This window comes from Bos mutus, chromosome X, assembly GCF_027580195.1.
Source record: "Bos mutus isolate GX-2022 chromosome X, NWIPB_WYAK_1.1, whole genome shotgun sequence".
NCBI classification, from domain to species: Eukaryota; Metazoa; Chordata; class Mammalia; order Artiodactyla; family Bovidae; genus Bos; species Bos mutus.
In genome coordinates, this window is record NC_091646.1 from 98,743,081 (window position 1) to 98,759,286 (window position 16,206).

Below are 16,206 nucleotides of genomic sequence, written 5' to 3' on the forward strand. Positions count from 1 at the left end.
ATTAGGGTATTCTTTTAGGCTTCAGAGAGCCCTGGGGCTCTTCCTTCCGGGGGGGCCTGGTTTTCCAGTTGGTATGTAGTTTCCATAGACACTGGGCATATAGCTCAAAGTCCACAGTCCGGCCCAAGATGGAGTCCTGCTTTCAAGATAGAGCCTGTTCTGTTTCCTCCTTCATTCATGGAGAGACCCCAGAGTGCAGAAAATACTTTGAGTTGCACCAATGGTGGTCATGACAAAGCCATCAGGAGGACATAGGCTTGCTCAGAGCCCACAAAGGCTATTTTAATTGTATCTCTCACTCAAACTGTGTCTCATAGTATCTCACCCTTTCTTATTTCCTCAAAAGCCTTTCCAATTTTATGTCAACTCACTGCAGGATAGTTTCAAAACCACCCTGTCTGATCTTTTCTTTGTTTGCTTGTGAGGGTGCTCATTTTTATTTTATTTTTTAATGAGCATGGGAAAGGACTTTCACATGAGAAGTAGAGAAGGAATGCTTTTACAGTCCTTCCTGGTCTGAGACTTCTTTTATAGTCTTTTTTCCCTGTATGTCCTTGCATCACCATTTCCATTTGATTGCAAGAATGTAGACTCTTCCCAGCGTCTACCTCCTTCCCTCTCTTCTATCACACTGTCCTGTTCTCCTAAAACTTCTAAAACAGTTTAAGAGTTACCCCCACTCAGTACTCCTCATCATAACCCAGTGAATCACAAAAGATATTTTCACCAAGAGTGCATATTTGCCTTCCTATTAAATAGTCAAAGAAGTCCTTGAATCTCAGTCAAGATTAAAGGACATTCTGGACAACCTAATATATTTTTCAGGCCTATCAGGTTAAGAAGGACATGAAGTGATGGAAAGATGTTAATCTTTGGTTCCAGTGTTACATACTTTGCTATTATTCATACCACGGTGGCCTTCTCTCTGAACTTGCAGAAACTCTGGAATGTCCATCCCATTTCCTGTATCACGGGATTTCCAATTTCTACTTAAATGAAATCATTAGCCGGAAAAATAATGCCTGTATTGAGGAGCAAGCAACTTTGAGCAAAATTGTGAAGTAGAAAGTATGTGTTAGGTGTCCCTTTCTTACATCTTTTAAAAGTACAAACCATCTTTTTTTGTGGAGAGGGGGTTTCAACTCAGTTCTGGGAACCAGCTGGAGATAAAAACACATCCTGCTAATGAAGCCAAATCCAGCCCCTGTACCCCAACACAGAATTAATTCTCAGAGACAGAGCTTTGGCTGAAGTAGAAAAGAATAGCTTAATTGCTTTGCCAGGCAAAGGGGGCCACAGGAGGATTATGCCATCAAAACTGTGTGACCACACCTAGGGGGATGGTGCGTAGTGAGGAGTTTTATAGTAAAGGTTCAAAGAAAAGGTTGTGATCAGCTCATGGATTTTCTTCTGGTTGGTTGTAGGGAAGGTACATGGGAATCAGCATCATCAACCTGGTTACAGCCAGTCTGGGGTCTACCGTGCTTGTGGGCAATTTCCAATCATTACCTGTTAATTTCTTCCACCTGGTAGGGGTTTCAGTCTCTGCAAAACAGTTCAAAGTTATTGTTATATGTATCCCTTGAGGGAAAACTGGGACCTTGCTCCCAAGGCTGCACTATTGTTTTCTTGACTGCTCCTCCCTGTCTCTATATCCCCCTACTTCCCTAATTAGCAACTGTTTGAACCTGCTGATTGGAACTCAGGGAAAGTCTTGGAGGCTGCTGCTGCTAAGTCACTTCAGTCGTGTCCGACTCTGTGTGACCCTATAGACAGCAGCCCACCAGGTTACCCCGTCCCTGGGATTCTCCAGGCAAGAACACTGGAGTGGGTTGCCATTTCCTTCTCCAATGCATGAAAGTGAAAAGTGAAAGTGAAGTCGCTCAGTCGTGTCCGACTCCTAGCGACCCCATGGACTGCAGCCTACTAGGCTCCTCCTTCCATGGGATTTTCCAGGCAAGGGTACTGGATTGGGTTGCCATTGCCGTCTCTGCTTGGAGGCTGAAGGAAGCCTATTTCCTGTAATTAAGAAATGGGGGACACAGGAAGGCTTTTATGTCCAGGAGTCCCACAGGGTTCTTGCTCAGTATCAGGTTGAGCCACTAAATTGAGCCGGTATCAGGTCAGCCCCCACCTTTGCTGGCTGCCTACAAAGAAATACCCAGTTGTAGGGCTCCTTCGCACTGGAATGTTTGTATTATCTTATATGGACAAGAGATAGATGGATTTTGTGCTGCTGAAAGCCGTTTCTGTAACCTCCTGCCTACCTAGTGCCTTCTGGGCAAAACAGGCCTTAATCTGGTCTTCTGCAGGTCTTTCACACACTACCATCCATTCTTTGTCTTAAGAGAAAACTACTCCTTCCTCTCTTTAGTCATGCCCCTCTGCTGTAACTCCTTTTAGTCACAGGATGGATTCTGGGACACAGACTCTGAGATTACAGGCAGGATGTTAATGGATACACATCCAAGAGCCTTCTTGAACTCTGTGGAGAGCTGGGAGTTAGAATGAGCCTTCAGAGTTGTCCTTAGTGAGGCTTACATGGTTGAGTCTTTATACACTTTCCTTTTATCAGTTGATAGGCAGGCTGCCCTAGGAGGGTTGTGACCTTAGGTGACATGCCTCAGCAACTCAAGTAGTTCCTGAAGGGACTCAGGGGTAACTTCTGCTCATGACAGTTGGAGAAACAAGCCCCTTCCTTAAAGGAGAATCCTGGTAGTACATCTCCACATCTATCCCACCTTCTTTGCCCCATTAACTCCTGGTCATTTTTTTTAAATGAGTGCTCAAAAACATTTCTTTTTTTTTTCTTTTAAAAATAGCTGTATACACCCCGCCCCCCCAACACACACACATACAGTTCTTTAAACTATAAATACCTCTCTAAGGTGCAATGAGCTCTGAGGGTGGGGGACTTTTTATTTTTTGCTTCAAAACTCACCTTAGGAGCAGCTCAGTGTCTCACTGACTATGTGTGTGTGTGCTTAGTCGCTCAGTCCTATCTGACACTTTGTGACCGCATGGACTGGGGCCTGCCAGGTTCATACTTATCAATAATTACCTTAAACATAAATGGGTTGACTACCCCAACCAAAAGACAAAGACTGGCTGAATGGATACAAAAACAAGACCCCTATATATGCTGTCTACAAGAGACCCACCTCAAAACAGGGGACACATACAGACTGAAAGTGAAGGGCTGAAAAAAGATATTCCACGCAAATAGAGACCAAAAGAAAGCAGGAGTAGCAATACTCATATTGGATAAAATAGACTTTAAAACAAAGACTGTGAAAAGAGACAAAGAAGGACACTAAATAATGACCAAAGGATCAATCCAAAAAGAAGATATAACAATTGTAAATGTATATGCACCCAACATAGGAGCACCACAATATGTAAGACAAATGCTATCAAGTATGAAAGGGGAAACTAACAATAACACAATAATAGTGGGAGACTTTAATACCCCATTCACACCTATGGATAGATCAACTAAACAGAAAATTAACAAGGAAACACAAACTTTAAATGATACAATAGACCAACTAGACCTAATTGATATCTATAGGACATTTAACCCCAAAACAATGAATTTCACCTTTTTCTCAAGCACACATGGAACCTTCTCCAGGATAGATCACATCCTGGGCCATAAATCTAGCCTTGGTAAATTCAAAAAAATTGAAATCATTCCAAGCATCTTTTCTGACCACAATGCAGTAAGATTAGATCTCAATTACAGGAGAAAAACTATTAAATATTGCAACATATGGAGGCTGAACAACACATTGCTGAATAACCAACAAATCACAGAAGAAATCAAAATATGCATAGAAATGAGTGAAAATGAAAACACAACAATCCAAAACCTGTGGGATACTGTAAAAGCAGTGCTAACGGGAAAGTTCATAGCAATACAAGCATACCTTAAGAAACAAGAAAAAGCCAAATAAATAACCTAACTCTACACCTAAAGCAACTAGAAAAGGAAGAAATGAAGAACCCCAGGGTTAGTAGAAGCAAATAAATATTAAAAATTAGGGCAGAAATGAATGCAAAAGAAACAAAAGAGATCACAGCAAAAATCAACAAAGCCAAAAGCTGGTTCTTTGAAAGGATAAATAAAATTGACAAACCATTAGCCAGACTCACCAAGAAACAAAGGGAGAAAAATCAAATTAATAAAATTAGAAATGAAAATGGAGAGATCACAACAGAAAACACAGAAATACAAAGGATCATAAGAGACTACTATCAGCAATTATATGCCAATAAAATGGACAACTTGGAAGAAATGGACAAATTCTTAGGAAAGTACAACTTTCCAAAACTGGACCAGGAAGAAATAGAAAATCTTAACAGACCCATCACAAGCACAGAAATTGAAACTGTAATCAGAAATCTTCCACCAAACAAAAGCCCAGGTCCAGGTGGCTTCACAGCTGAATTCTATCAAAAATTTAGAGAAGAGCTAACACCTATCCTACTCAAACTCTTCCAGAAAATTGCAGAGGAAGGTAAACTTCCAAACTGATTCTATGAGGCCACCATCACCCTAATATCAAAATCAGACAAAGAAGCCACAAAAAAGAAAACTACAGGCCAATATCACTGATGAACATAGATGCAAAATCCCTTAACAAAATTCTAGCAAACAGAATCCAACAACACATTAAAAAGATCATACACCATGACCAAGTGGGCTTTATCCCAGGGATGCAAGGATTCTTCAATATCTGCAAATCAATCAATGTAATACACCACATTAACAAATTGAAAAATAAAAGCCATATGATTATCTCAATAGATGCAGAGAAAGCCTTTGACAAAATTCAACATCCATTTATGATAAAAATCCTCGAGAAAGCAGGAATAGAAGAAACATACCTCAACATAATAAAAGCTATATATGCCAAATCCACAGCAAACATTATCCTCAATGGTGAAAAATTGAAAGCATTTCCCCTAAAGTCAGGAACAAGACAAGGGTGCCCACTTTCACCACTACTATTCAACATAGTTTTGGAAGTTTTGGCCACAGCAATCAGAGCAGAAAAAGAAATCTAAATTGGAAAAGAAGAAGTAAAACTCTCACTGTTTGCAGATAACATGATCCTCTACATAAAAAACCCTAAAGACTCCACCAGAAAACTACTGGAGCTAATCAGTGAATATAGTAAAGTTGCAGGATATAAAATCAACACACAGAAATCCCTTGCATTCCTATACACTAATAATGAGAAAATAGAAAGAAATTAAGAAAACAATTCCATTCACTATTGCAACAAAAAGAATAAAATACTTAGGAATATATCTACCTAAAGAAACTAAAGACCTATATATAGAAGACTATAAAACAGTGATGAAAGAAATCAAAGAGGATGCTAATAGATGGAGAAATATACCATGTTCATGGATCAGAAGAATCAATACAGTGAAAATGAGTATACTACCCAAAGCAATCTGTAGATACAATGCATCCCTATCAAGCTACCAACGGTATTTTTCACAGAGCTAGAACAAATAATTTCACAATTTGTATGGAAATACAAAAAACCTCGAATAGCCAAAGCTATCTTGAGAAAAAAGAATGGAACTGGAGGAATCAACCTGCCTGACTTCAGGCTCTACTACAAAACCACAGTCATCAAGACAGTATGGTACTGGCACAAAGACAGAAATATAGATCAATGGAACAAAACAGAAAGCCCAGAGATAAATCCACACACCTATGGACACCTTATCTTTGACAAAGGAGGCAAAAATATACAATGGAGAAAAGACAATCTCTTTAACAAGTAGTGCCAGGAAAACTGGTCAACCACTTGTAAAAGAATGAAACTAGAACACTTTCTAACACCATACACAAAAATAAACTCAAAATGGATTAAAGATCTAAATGTAAGACCAGAAAGTATAAAACTCTTAGAGGAGAACATAGGCAAAACACTCTCCAACATAAATCACAGCAGGATCTTCTATGACCCACCTCCCAGAATATTGGAAATAAAAGCAAAAATAAACAAATGGGACCTAATTAAAATTAAAAGCTTCTGCACAACAAAGGAAACTCTAAGCAAGGTGGAAAGACAGCCTTCAGAATGGGAGAAAATAATAGCAAATGCAGCAACTGACAAAGAACTAATCTCAAAAATATACAAGCAACTCCTCCAGCTCAATTCCAGAAAAACAAACAACCCAATCAAAAAATGGGCCAAAGAACTAAATAGACATTTCTCCAAAGAAGACATACAGATGGCTAACAAACACATGAAAAGGTGCTCAACATCACTCATTATCAGAGAAATGCAAATCAAAACCATGATGAGGTAACATTTCCTGCCAGTCAGAATGGCTGCGATCCAAAAGTCTACAAGCAATAAATGCTGGAGAGGGTGTGGAGAAAAGGAAGCCCTCTTACACTGTTGGTGGGAATGCAAAGTAGTACAGCCGCTATGGAGAACAGTGTGGAGATTCCTTAAAAATCTGGAAATAGAACTGCCTTATGACCCAGCAATCCCACTGCTGGGCATACACACCAAGGAAACCAGAATTGAAAGAGACATGTGTACCCCAATGTTCATTGCAGCACTGTTTATAATAGCCAGGACATGGAAGCAACCTAGATGCCCATCAGCAGATGAATGGATAAGAAAGCTGTGGTACATATACAGAATGGAGTATTACTCAGCCATTAAACAGAATACATTTGAATCAGTTCTAATGAGGTGGATGAAACTGGAGCCGATTATACAGAGTGAAGTAAGCCAGAAAGAAAAACACCAATACAGTATGCTGCTGCTGAGTCACTTCAGTCGTGTCCGACTCTGTGAGACCCCATAGATGGCAGGCCACCAGGATGCCCCATCCCTGGGATTCTCCAGGCAAATACACTGGAGTGGGTTGCCATTTCCTTCTCCAATGCATGAAAGTGAAAAGTGAAAGTGAAGTCGCTCAGTCGTGTCTGACCCTCAGTGACCCCATGGACTGCAGCCTTCCAGGCTCCTCCATCCATGGGATTTTCCAGGCAAGAGTACTGGAGTGGGGTGCCATTGCCTTCTCCACCAATACAGTATACTAATGCATATATATGGAATTTAGAAAGATGGTAACGATAACCCTGTATGCGAGACAGCAAAAGAGACACAGATGTATAGAACAGTCTTTTGGACTCTGTGGGAGAGGGAGAGGGTGGGATTATTTGGGGGAATGTCATGGAAACATGTATAATATCATATAAGAAACGAATTTCCAGTCCAGGTTTGATACAGGATCCTTGGGGCTGGTGCACTGGGATGACCTGGAGGGATGGTACGGGGAGGGAGGTGGGAGGGGAGTTCAGGATGGGGAACACGTGTATGCCCATGGCGGATTCATGTTGATGTGTGGCAGAACCAATACAATATTGTAAAGTAAATAGTCTCCAATTAAAATAAATAAATTTAAATTAAAAAAAAAATGCTGTATACACCCCGCCCCCCACCCACACACACATATACAGTTATTTAAACTATAACTCTCTAAGGGGCAATGAGCTCTGAGGGTGGGGGACTTTTTATTTTTTGCTTCAAAACTCACCTTAGGAGCAGCTCAGTCTCACTGACTGTGTGTGTGTGCTTAGTCACTTGGTCCTATCTGACACTTTGTGACTGTGTGGACTGGGGCCCTCCAGGTTCCTCTGTCCATGGGATTATGCCTGCAAGAATACTGGAGTGGGTTGCCATTTCCTCCTTCAGGGGATCTTGCCAATCCAAGGATCGAACCCACGTTTCCTGCACTACAGGCAGATTCTTTACCCACTGAACCACCAGGGAAACCTTGTCTGACTGAGGTTGATCCTTAATATGTTGTAGCCACGCATTCCGGGAAACAAACTCAGGACAATGCAGATAGTGGAGTGCAGTTTATTACACTGGCGGGCCCAAGGCAGAATCTCCTCTTAACCAAGGAGCCCGACCGGTTTACCTTAAGCATATGTGTCCAAACCCACTTCCCCAAAATTCCCTGAAACTAGTCTGAACAAAGAAAAAAGAAAGATACAATCAAAGTTAACCCATGATTCATAAGCCTTAAGCCTAGGTAGTTAACAGTGGACAATTATCAATAGGCTTGTGGTCATACCCCAATAAGCATAATAGAATGTATGATTCTATTCGGTTACACAGATAATTAGGGTTTAGGGTATTCTTTTAGGCGATGGAGAGCCCTGGGGCTCTTCCTTCTGGGGGCCTGGTTTTCCAGTAGGTATGTGGTTTCCATAGATACTGGGCATATAGCTCAAAGTCCACAGTCCAGCCCAAGATGGAGTCCTGCTTTCAAGATAGAGCCTGTTCTGTTTGCTACTTCAAATACAGATTTCTTGGGAACTGTCTTTTATGTAGGAATATAAGAACTGTTACCTCACATTGCCCTTAATAATTCTTTTTTCTCAGCAACATTTGCACCCAGGTAGAAGCAACAGCAATGAGGCTGAGGCTGATAAGCTGAATTAGTGACATAATGATGCTAAAGGAGCTTTGGATTGAATACTCTGTCGTCCTTTAACATTATGTGCATAGAGGGCAGTCTGGCCAAGCATTTCACAAATGAATCCCATTCATCATGGGAGGGATGCCTGATCAGTGCGAATCCATCACAACCCCTGAGCCAGTATATGCTATCCCGACCCTGGTTCACCACAGGATTCATCCAATGGTCTCTGTACATGGAGGCTGTGTATTTTATAACTTGAAAATATGATAAGGAAAATGACATATCTTATATAACTATTTGACCTATTTATTCACTAAGTAACTGGCTAAATAAGCAGGTCAGGAAGGAATTAAGAAAACTGGATAATCCACCCCTACATAATAGATTAACTATCAAGGGATGGTGATAAATGTATATAGAGATTTCACATCTTCACATCATTACCACGTTTACAAAACATCATCTTAAATCCTTTTCAAGTATTTTAAAGTTCGATTTAATAGTCTATCCTAAAATTTGCTTTGAATCTTTCATAAAAGGATGACTAACACTGGAGATGTTAAAATATGTATTTTCCCCAAAGGAATTTGTTAACTTCTGCGTGGATGAAGAAGCAAAATGTCATATTTAGAATACACAATAAATATTCATCATCTGATCAAATGTTGGTAGTCTATGGACCTTACACTTGCTGAAAGGGAAGCCCTTGGTGGTAAAACAAATTACATTTACTTATATGCTTCAAGTATGTGATAAGGGGCCTGGCTTATATTAAAGAAGTAGCCTGGTAATTATTCCTTTAACAGAATATGTAGACGGTCTGCCCCATAATGAGGTGTCAACTGCATCCTGGAAACCTAGAAAATGGATTTCTGTGTCAGCTGAGTTAGAAGAATGACAGTTGGAAATACAATCAGCTGCCGAATGGCATTTGCACCTGCACAGAGCCAAGGAGAGAATCAAATGGACAGAAACCAATTCATAAAAAGAAAACCGAATCTGGTCTTTTCCTCCTTCTGCAGTTTTGGTTTCTGCTCCCTTTCAGGGAGCCGGGTAGGAGGGGCCCAACCAACGCCACCGCATGACCTCCGACCCCCTCCCAGGACCCAGGGGTCCCGTGCACCTGCTGGCCCACTGCCGGCGTTCCGGCAGCCTTCCCTTCTCTTCTCGCTCGGAGGCTGCCTGCTCGTGGCAGAGTCGCTTCTCTCCCGCAGCCTCCGTCTGCCTTCCTCACCACCCTCTTGCTTGGGGTCCCTGCCGGCCCTCGATTTTCTCCTCGCTGCTGCCAGGCTGATGAACAAGTGGCAGGGCTGGTGCAGACCCGTGTTGGACTTCCTAAGAGACATCACAGCGGCCCGCATCTGTTTCACCATCTCCATCACGCCTGTTTCGAAATAACAGGGATGGGGCTGCCTAAGCGGCCCCGGCGTTGGGTTTTCTTGGCCTTCATGCTGTTTGCTCTTGACTTCAACCTCATCTTTTTCACCATGGCCAAATTTCTCAAACCAGGGGACGCTGCAGAGATGACCACAGCCGACAAGGCAGAAATAGAGAATTCTGATGATGACTCTGGAGGTGGTCTGGGGACTGTGTGTTGGGAAGGAGGCTATGACTTCTCAGAGGAGCAGTGGCAGTTGCTGATGGAGCAGGCCTCCTGACCACCCGGCGGTGGGGGGTGGGGGGTGAGGGGGGGCGGCGGATGTTCCTGAGCCCAGCACACAAGACTGCATCCTTTGGCTTAGCACCATCTAACTTCTCTGCACGTGTGAGCATCTTGAGTGTTCTACCATGTCTGTTTCATTGACCTGAAGCCCTTTCACTTCCCTGTCCAAAACAAGCACAAAGGGACCCCTTACCCACCTTTTGTGGGAAGGATTTCATGCTTCCAGCAGAGGGGCAAATAAGGCAGAAACCAACCCAGGGCCAACCTGTTGGGACCCCAGTCATTTTTGTCTGCAGTTGGTGCTCTGGTTCACTCCAGACACTTTGTTGAGAATGATCTTTCAAGATTCTTTTGTTCAAGGAGCACTAGCTCCCTGTGCATTCTCGAGGCAAGGAGAAAACTGACCTTTGTCCTGTCTTCTAGGAGTGGGTGAATCTGGGTGCCCATAACTGGCCAAGCCTTCATCATGGGAGGGCTTCTGATCAGCGCAAGTCCATCACCACTGCTGAACTAGTTAGGTTTAAGTTTGTGTGCTTTTTGCTCATGCATTTTCTTATGAAAATTTCTTTCTGCACATAGGTCAAAAATGTAATGAAAAATATCATGGCTGGATTGCAACAAACCAACAGTGAGAAGATACTCCTGAGCTGGGTCCGACAATCAACTCGTAATTATCCACAGGTTAATGTCATCAACTTCACCACCAGCTGGTCTGACGGTTTGGCTTTGAATGCGCTCATCCACAGTCATAGGTAAGGAGATTTCCGAGACACTGAATAATTTTTTGTAAGTATTAATTTAGAGACTGATGTATTTTTGTCCAGGCTGGTTCCAGATCATTTTCCACAATGCAACGTATTTTTATGTTGACCATATTGATCTATCCATCCATTGGGATGCTCTGAATAATATCCTGTTTTTTAAGTGATATATCACTTAGCTGCTGAAATATTAAAACTATCAGATAGTGATTATGATATGGGGGAGGGGATCAGCACCTTTGAAACTGAGACTGCCAGAAAATCAAAGTTACATTCTAACTTTGCCAAGAATAGACTTGGTCTTTCTGTACAAATAACGTGTTAAATATGAGCGTCAACTCTAGCATTACAAATAGTTGCAGATCTTATGTGAGTACCTGTAGTACAATCAATTACCATTATCAGATTAATAATGTGAAAAAGAAACATTTCTCCTGTCAGATACAAAAACTATAAGGCCCTGCATGCGTGTATGTGTGTGTATGTAGATATAATAATATATATATATATATATATATATATATATATAAAAAAAGGTTCTGAGCATCTTAGCAACCAAGGCAGAGAGCAGACCACAATTAATTCTGTGACTCAGGGCTCAGAATAACAAAAGAAACAACTTGTAACAGCAAAGCAATTCCTGTAAAGCATCAGAGAGAGTTGTTCTGTCGGTTTTCATAAGAGGAACTCAGTGTGACATAGTGAACCAAATGTCCTTAACTGTATTCACAATATTATATTTTCTAAGATAGCAAAATAGTAGTTTGCTTTTTCTTTATAAAGGAGATCAGTAAGTGAATTAATAACAGTTCAAGAAAAAGCAAAACAACACGGTAAATACATGCATTATATATAATGAATGCATTCATATACATTCTATGTATAATACATTATCTGTAAGGAACATCTGCTTTGGTTTTCTTATTACCCTTTTCTTTTACCCAACCCAATCCCCAGGGTCAAATGCTTGCCTTATTAACTGTGTTTGAAATGCCGCTGGTCTGCATCTTCCCTGATTTTCAATGCAGTTTATCTTTTCTCACTTTGATCTTACTCTTCTCAACGGGTCTACTCTACCATTTTCCTGTGCCAGTCTTGCTTCTAGAAATGTCCAGAATATAAATTTTCTTTCTGGTTTACTAATCTGGGAGCAAACGCTCTCTAAATAAGCATCTTTGTCAGGTGTCTTGCTCCAGCTGGGTTTAATTAACCCCATCCAGACTGAGTTTCCAGGTGAATGACTCAGCAACCTGATTTTGGAAGGGAGGCAGGCTCACTCTCAGTCGGCATGTTAAACAACGTTAAAATGTTGTTTTCCCCCACGTGTGACACGAAGAAAAATATTCCACAGCCTCAATAAAGCCAGATGAGAGGGTATAGAGATGTTAATTCTGCATTATAAGGCAGTGTTCATTTATGCAGCCACATGCTTCACGGTAAGAGCCAGAACATATTGATCTTGCTGTTCATGTACATATTTGCAGATGAACAGAAATATTGAGGATCAGGTTATGTGGTCCTTGTTGGCTTGTTAACATTTCCTTTTCAAGTGGACCACTTCAGTCCTGCCAGCATGTTCACAGCCTACATTTGTTAATATTTTATTTCATGATTTCTGAATATAGTTCTAAGTAATGCAGTAAACATATCTAGGTTTCCCTCCCTGTCCTTGACCTACTCTTTGCCTCTCCAAATATCTCTGTTGATATATTCTTCTATCATATTGAATGAATCATCAGTAACTCCTTTTTTATACATAACATGGTTACTTCTCAAGAGGTTTCTCTAAGTTGCTAATACTCTTTCATGAATCATCTTTGTCTTCAATTTGTCTCTGACAGATGTTCGTATTATTTATCTAAAGAGAAAGAAAATGGTTGAACTTTTTGTTTCAGGATGATTGTCATTGGAACACAGGAATGTCATGAGGTGTCCTGATTTCAATAATTGAGAGATTATGTAGAACAAAGGCGTGAACTTGATAAAGAGCATAGGAATTGACAAAGAGCCTTGCCAAAGATAAGGCTGCTAGTGGTTTTATTTTTCTTTAAGGCTAAATTTTCTCTTAATATGTAAGGAATTAAAAGTATTAAATTAAAAGACAGAGTTCACTACAGTGCAGTTAAAAGAAAGCCAGATTCTACTTTGTGGGAAAAACAACCAAATAATAATTAGCTCAGCTGGTAAAGAATCCATATGCAATGCAGGAGACTCCGGTTTGATTCCTGGGTTGGGAAGATCCACTGGAGAAGGGATAGGCTACCCACTCCATTATTCCTGGGCTTCCCTGGTGGCTCAGATGGTAAAGAATCTGCCTGCAATGCTGGTGACCTGGGTTTGATCCCCCAAAATGTTGGGAAGAGCCCCTGGAGAAGGAAACAGCTACCCACTCCAGTATTCTTGCCTGGAGAATTCCATGGACAGAGCAGAGGATCCTGACAGGCTACAGTCCATGGGGTCACAAATAGACACAACTGAGCGACTTTCACAAGACATAAGACATGCTCAAAATATGCAAATAAATTGCACTAAGTATACAGTTGTAATAAAATTTTCATTCTAATTTCTTAGTTTATTCCCATAGAAGTAACATAGCACATGATTTAAAAACAGTCAGACATTAGAGAGGGAGGAGAAGGCCAGAAAGAAAATATATCTTCCTGACCCCAGTCCTACTCCATCACACTCTACTTGCTAGTGGTTACTGTTGGCAACTTCTTTTATTCTCTCTGATGGTTTTCATAATTATAAATATTTTATTTCTTGATTAATTCATTTCTGACAGTAGGTGGATTTGTTCCTTAATGTGAAGCCCACACATCTTACATCTCATCCCCATCTATTTCTTGATTTCATTACTATGTTATAATTTTATTCTTACAGTTGTTGCCTGTGTGACTTTAAATGACAGTTGTATACCTGTTTTCATCAAGTTTAGACAAGGTCTCTTAACCACCTGAAAAGAAGGATGAGGAAATTATCATCCTTATACATACTTCCTCTTCTTCTCTTCCACCTTCTATTCTGTTATTATATTATTATTCTTGCATCAACAGTATTGTAAATTTATACCTCTTCTATAAGTTTAGGTGTTCTTGGCTTGAATCTATAAATTGAAAATGTTTTCCTGTTATTTTATAAATATAATTAAGCTTAAAACAAAGTAATAGAAGTTAGTGTTTTGAAGAAATTATTACTGTGTAGGCACTGTTCTATGGACAATGGCCCATCTGTTTCTCATGACATACATACTATTGGTGTCCCCATTTCACAAATTGGGAAACTGAGGCACAGAAAGGTTATGTGATTTATCTAAGACCATTTGACTGTGTCACCCAAAATAGAAAGATAAAAGGAGGCAGTCTCAAATGATCAGAAATTGAGTTTATTCAGGAATAACAGAGGAGTTGCAATTTGGGAAACTTGATATAGTGAGATACAGGTAAGTCTGTTGGGAGTTTGGGGCAGACTGTGTGTATGGGCAAGGATCGCAAAGAGGGAACAGTCCAGCTGGAGTGCAGGCAGTAAGTTCATTGCCTTAAGGAAGGGAAGAGATTCTGAGTGGATATTCATTGGTTGGGAGATAAGGCTTGATTTCTGTAAAATAGGCATTTATAGAAAACTAGGCTTTCAATTCTAACATTACATTCTTCTTAAGGCAGGTGTGTGGAATTCTCCATTTTGTATCCTCTGGTTCCACTTTTGATTGAAATATTTTCACAGTTAATATGTGGTAGAGCCCAGATTATGGATTCATAGAGGACTCTACTAGGCTATGCTATCTCATTCAGTATGTCAGTTTTCTCAGAAGACTGGCGATCCTTGATCACACATTCTTATTTATGAATTACAGTCTAGGTTAGCATAGGAGAGTATGTGGCTTTCCTCTTCAGTTGGTTAGTTTTACAATTCTTTATGCATTTAAAAATCACAGTTATTTAAAGTGTTAATAAATGGTGTATTTTAATGATATAAAACATTTTATTAGATTGATTTTAATGCCATAGGAGACCTCAAAGACCATTCAGTACATCATTGCCTTCTTTTTGAAATGAAAACACTGAAGCTCAAATAGATTACATGGCTCAGATAACTCCTCATCCAGGTGATGAGTTACTGGCTAGGGAGAAGGGGGAGAAGATGAAGGGAAATGGGCTTAAATGTGGAAGCAATCTTTTTTTTTTAAAATCATATTCATTTAACCGTGTTTACTGCTTGCCTGGAAAATCCCATGGATGGAGGAGCCTGGTGGGCTACAGTCCATGGGGTCGCTGAGAGTCAGACACGACTGAGCAACTTCACTTTCACTTTTCACTTTCATGCATTGGAGAAGGAAATGGCGGCCCACTCCAGTGTTCTTGCCTGGAGAATCCCAGGGACGGGGAAGCCTGGTGGGCTGCCGTCTATGGGGTAGCACAGAGTCGGACACGACTGAAGTGACTTAGCAGCAGCAGCAGCAACTGTGCTATAGATGAGAAACTAGTTTCCCACACTCTCCCACCTATATTCTTTTCCACTTCTCTTGCTGAGAGAAGGAGAAATGAAGATGGGGCAGAGGTTGCATAGTGAAGTTAAAACTTTCTCCAAATAGTCTAGGATTTAATTTTTGTTTCATACAGTCACACGACTAGAGACAGCTCCGTGTGTGTGTGTGTGTGTGTGTGTGTGTGTGTGTGTGTATACACATTTTAGGTTCTAAAAGGTTGTTGGTCATTTTAAGTGATCTGGAGTATATAGAGGAGATTATATTTACTAAGAAGTGCACAAAAGCCTGGTGAATTAAACAGGGTAGGAGCAAGTAGAGAAAAAGAAATGAGAATCAGAGGAGAAATAAAGTTGTATGTTTATTTTGAATTCTGCTTTTAGAAAATAGCAGCTAAGCCTTTCCTTGTAGCATCCTCTTTGTGGAGCATGAATTCTTAAGCAGGAGTCCATTGACAGACCCCAAATTCCTAAAATTCTTTGTAATTCTATCTAGAGATTGTCACACAAAATAAAGTAAGTCAGAAAGAGAAAAGTAAATATCATATATTAATGCATGTATGTGGAATTTGAAAAAATTGGTACAGATGATATTCTTTGCAAAGCAGAAATAGAGACAGAGACATAGAGAACAAACATGTGGATACCAAGGGGGAACAAAGAGGTGTTGGCATGATTTGGGAGAATGAAACTGACATATATACACTATGTATAGTCACTATGTATAAAATAGACAGCTAGTTGGAAGCTGTTGTTTAGCATAAGGAACTCTACTCAGTGCTCTGTAGTGACATAAATAGGAAGGAAATCAAAAAAGGGGGATGT

At 40.4% G+C, this 16,206-nt stretch overlaps 1 protein-coding gene across 6 annotated transcripts in view; it reads left to right on the top strand.

Moving 5' to 3' along the window:
- DMD (dystrophin) overlaps positions 1-16,206 on the top strand; it is a 2,671,852-nt gene that overhangs the window by 844,675 nt on the left and 1,810,971 nt on the right. For all 6 annotated transcript variants that reach the window (XM_070365439.1, XM_070365442.1, XM_070365443.1 and 3 more), the window contains one exon: positions 10,718-10,890. In XM_070365439.1, the coding sequence (XP_070221540.1) occupies positions 10,718-10,890 (173 nt within the window). The remainder of the gene's footprint in view (positions 1-10,717; positions 10,891-16,206) is intronic.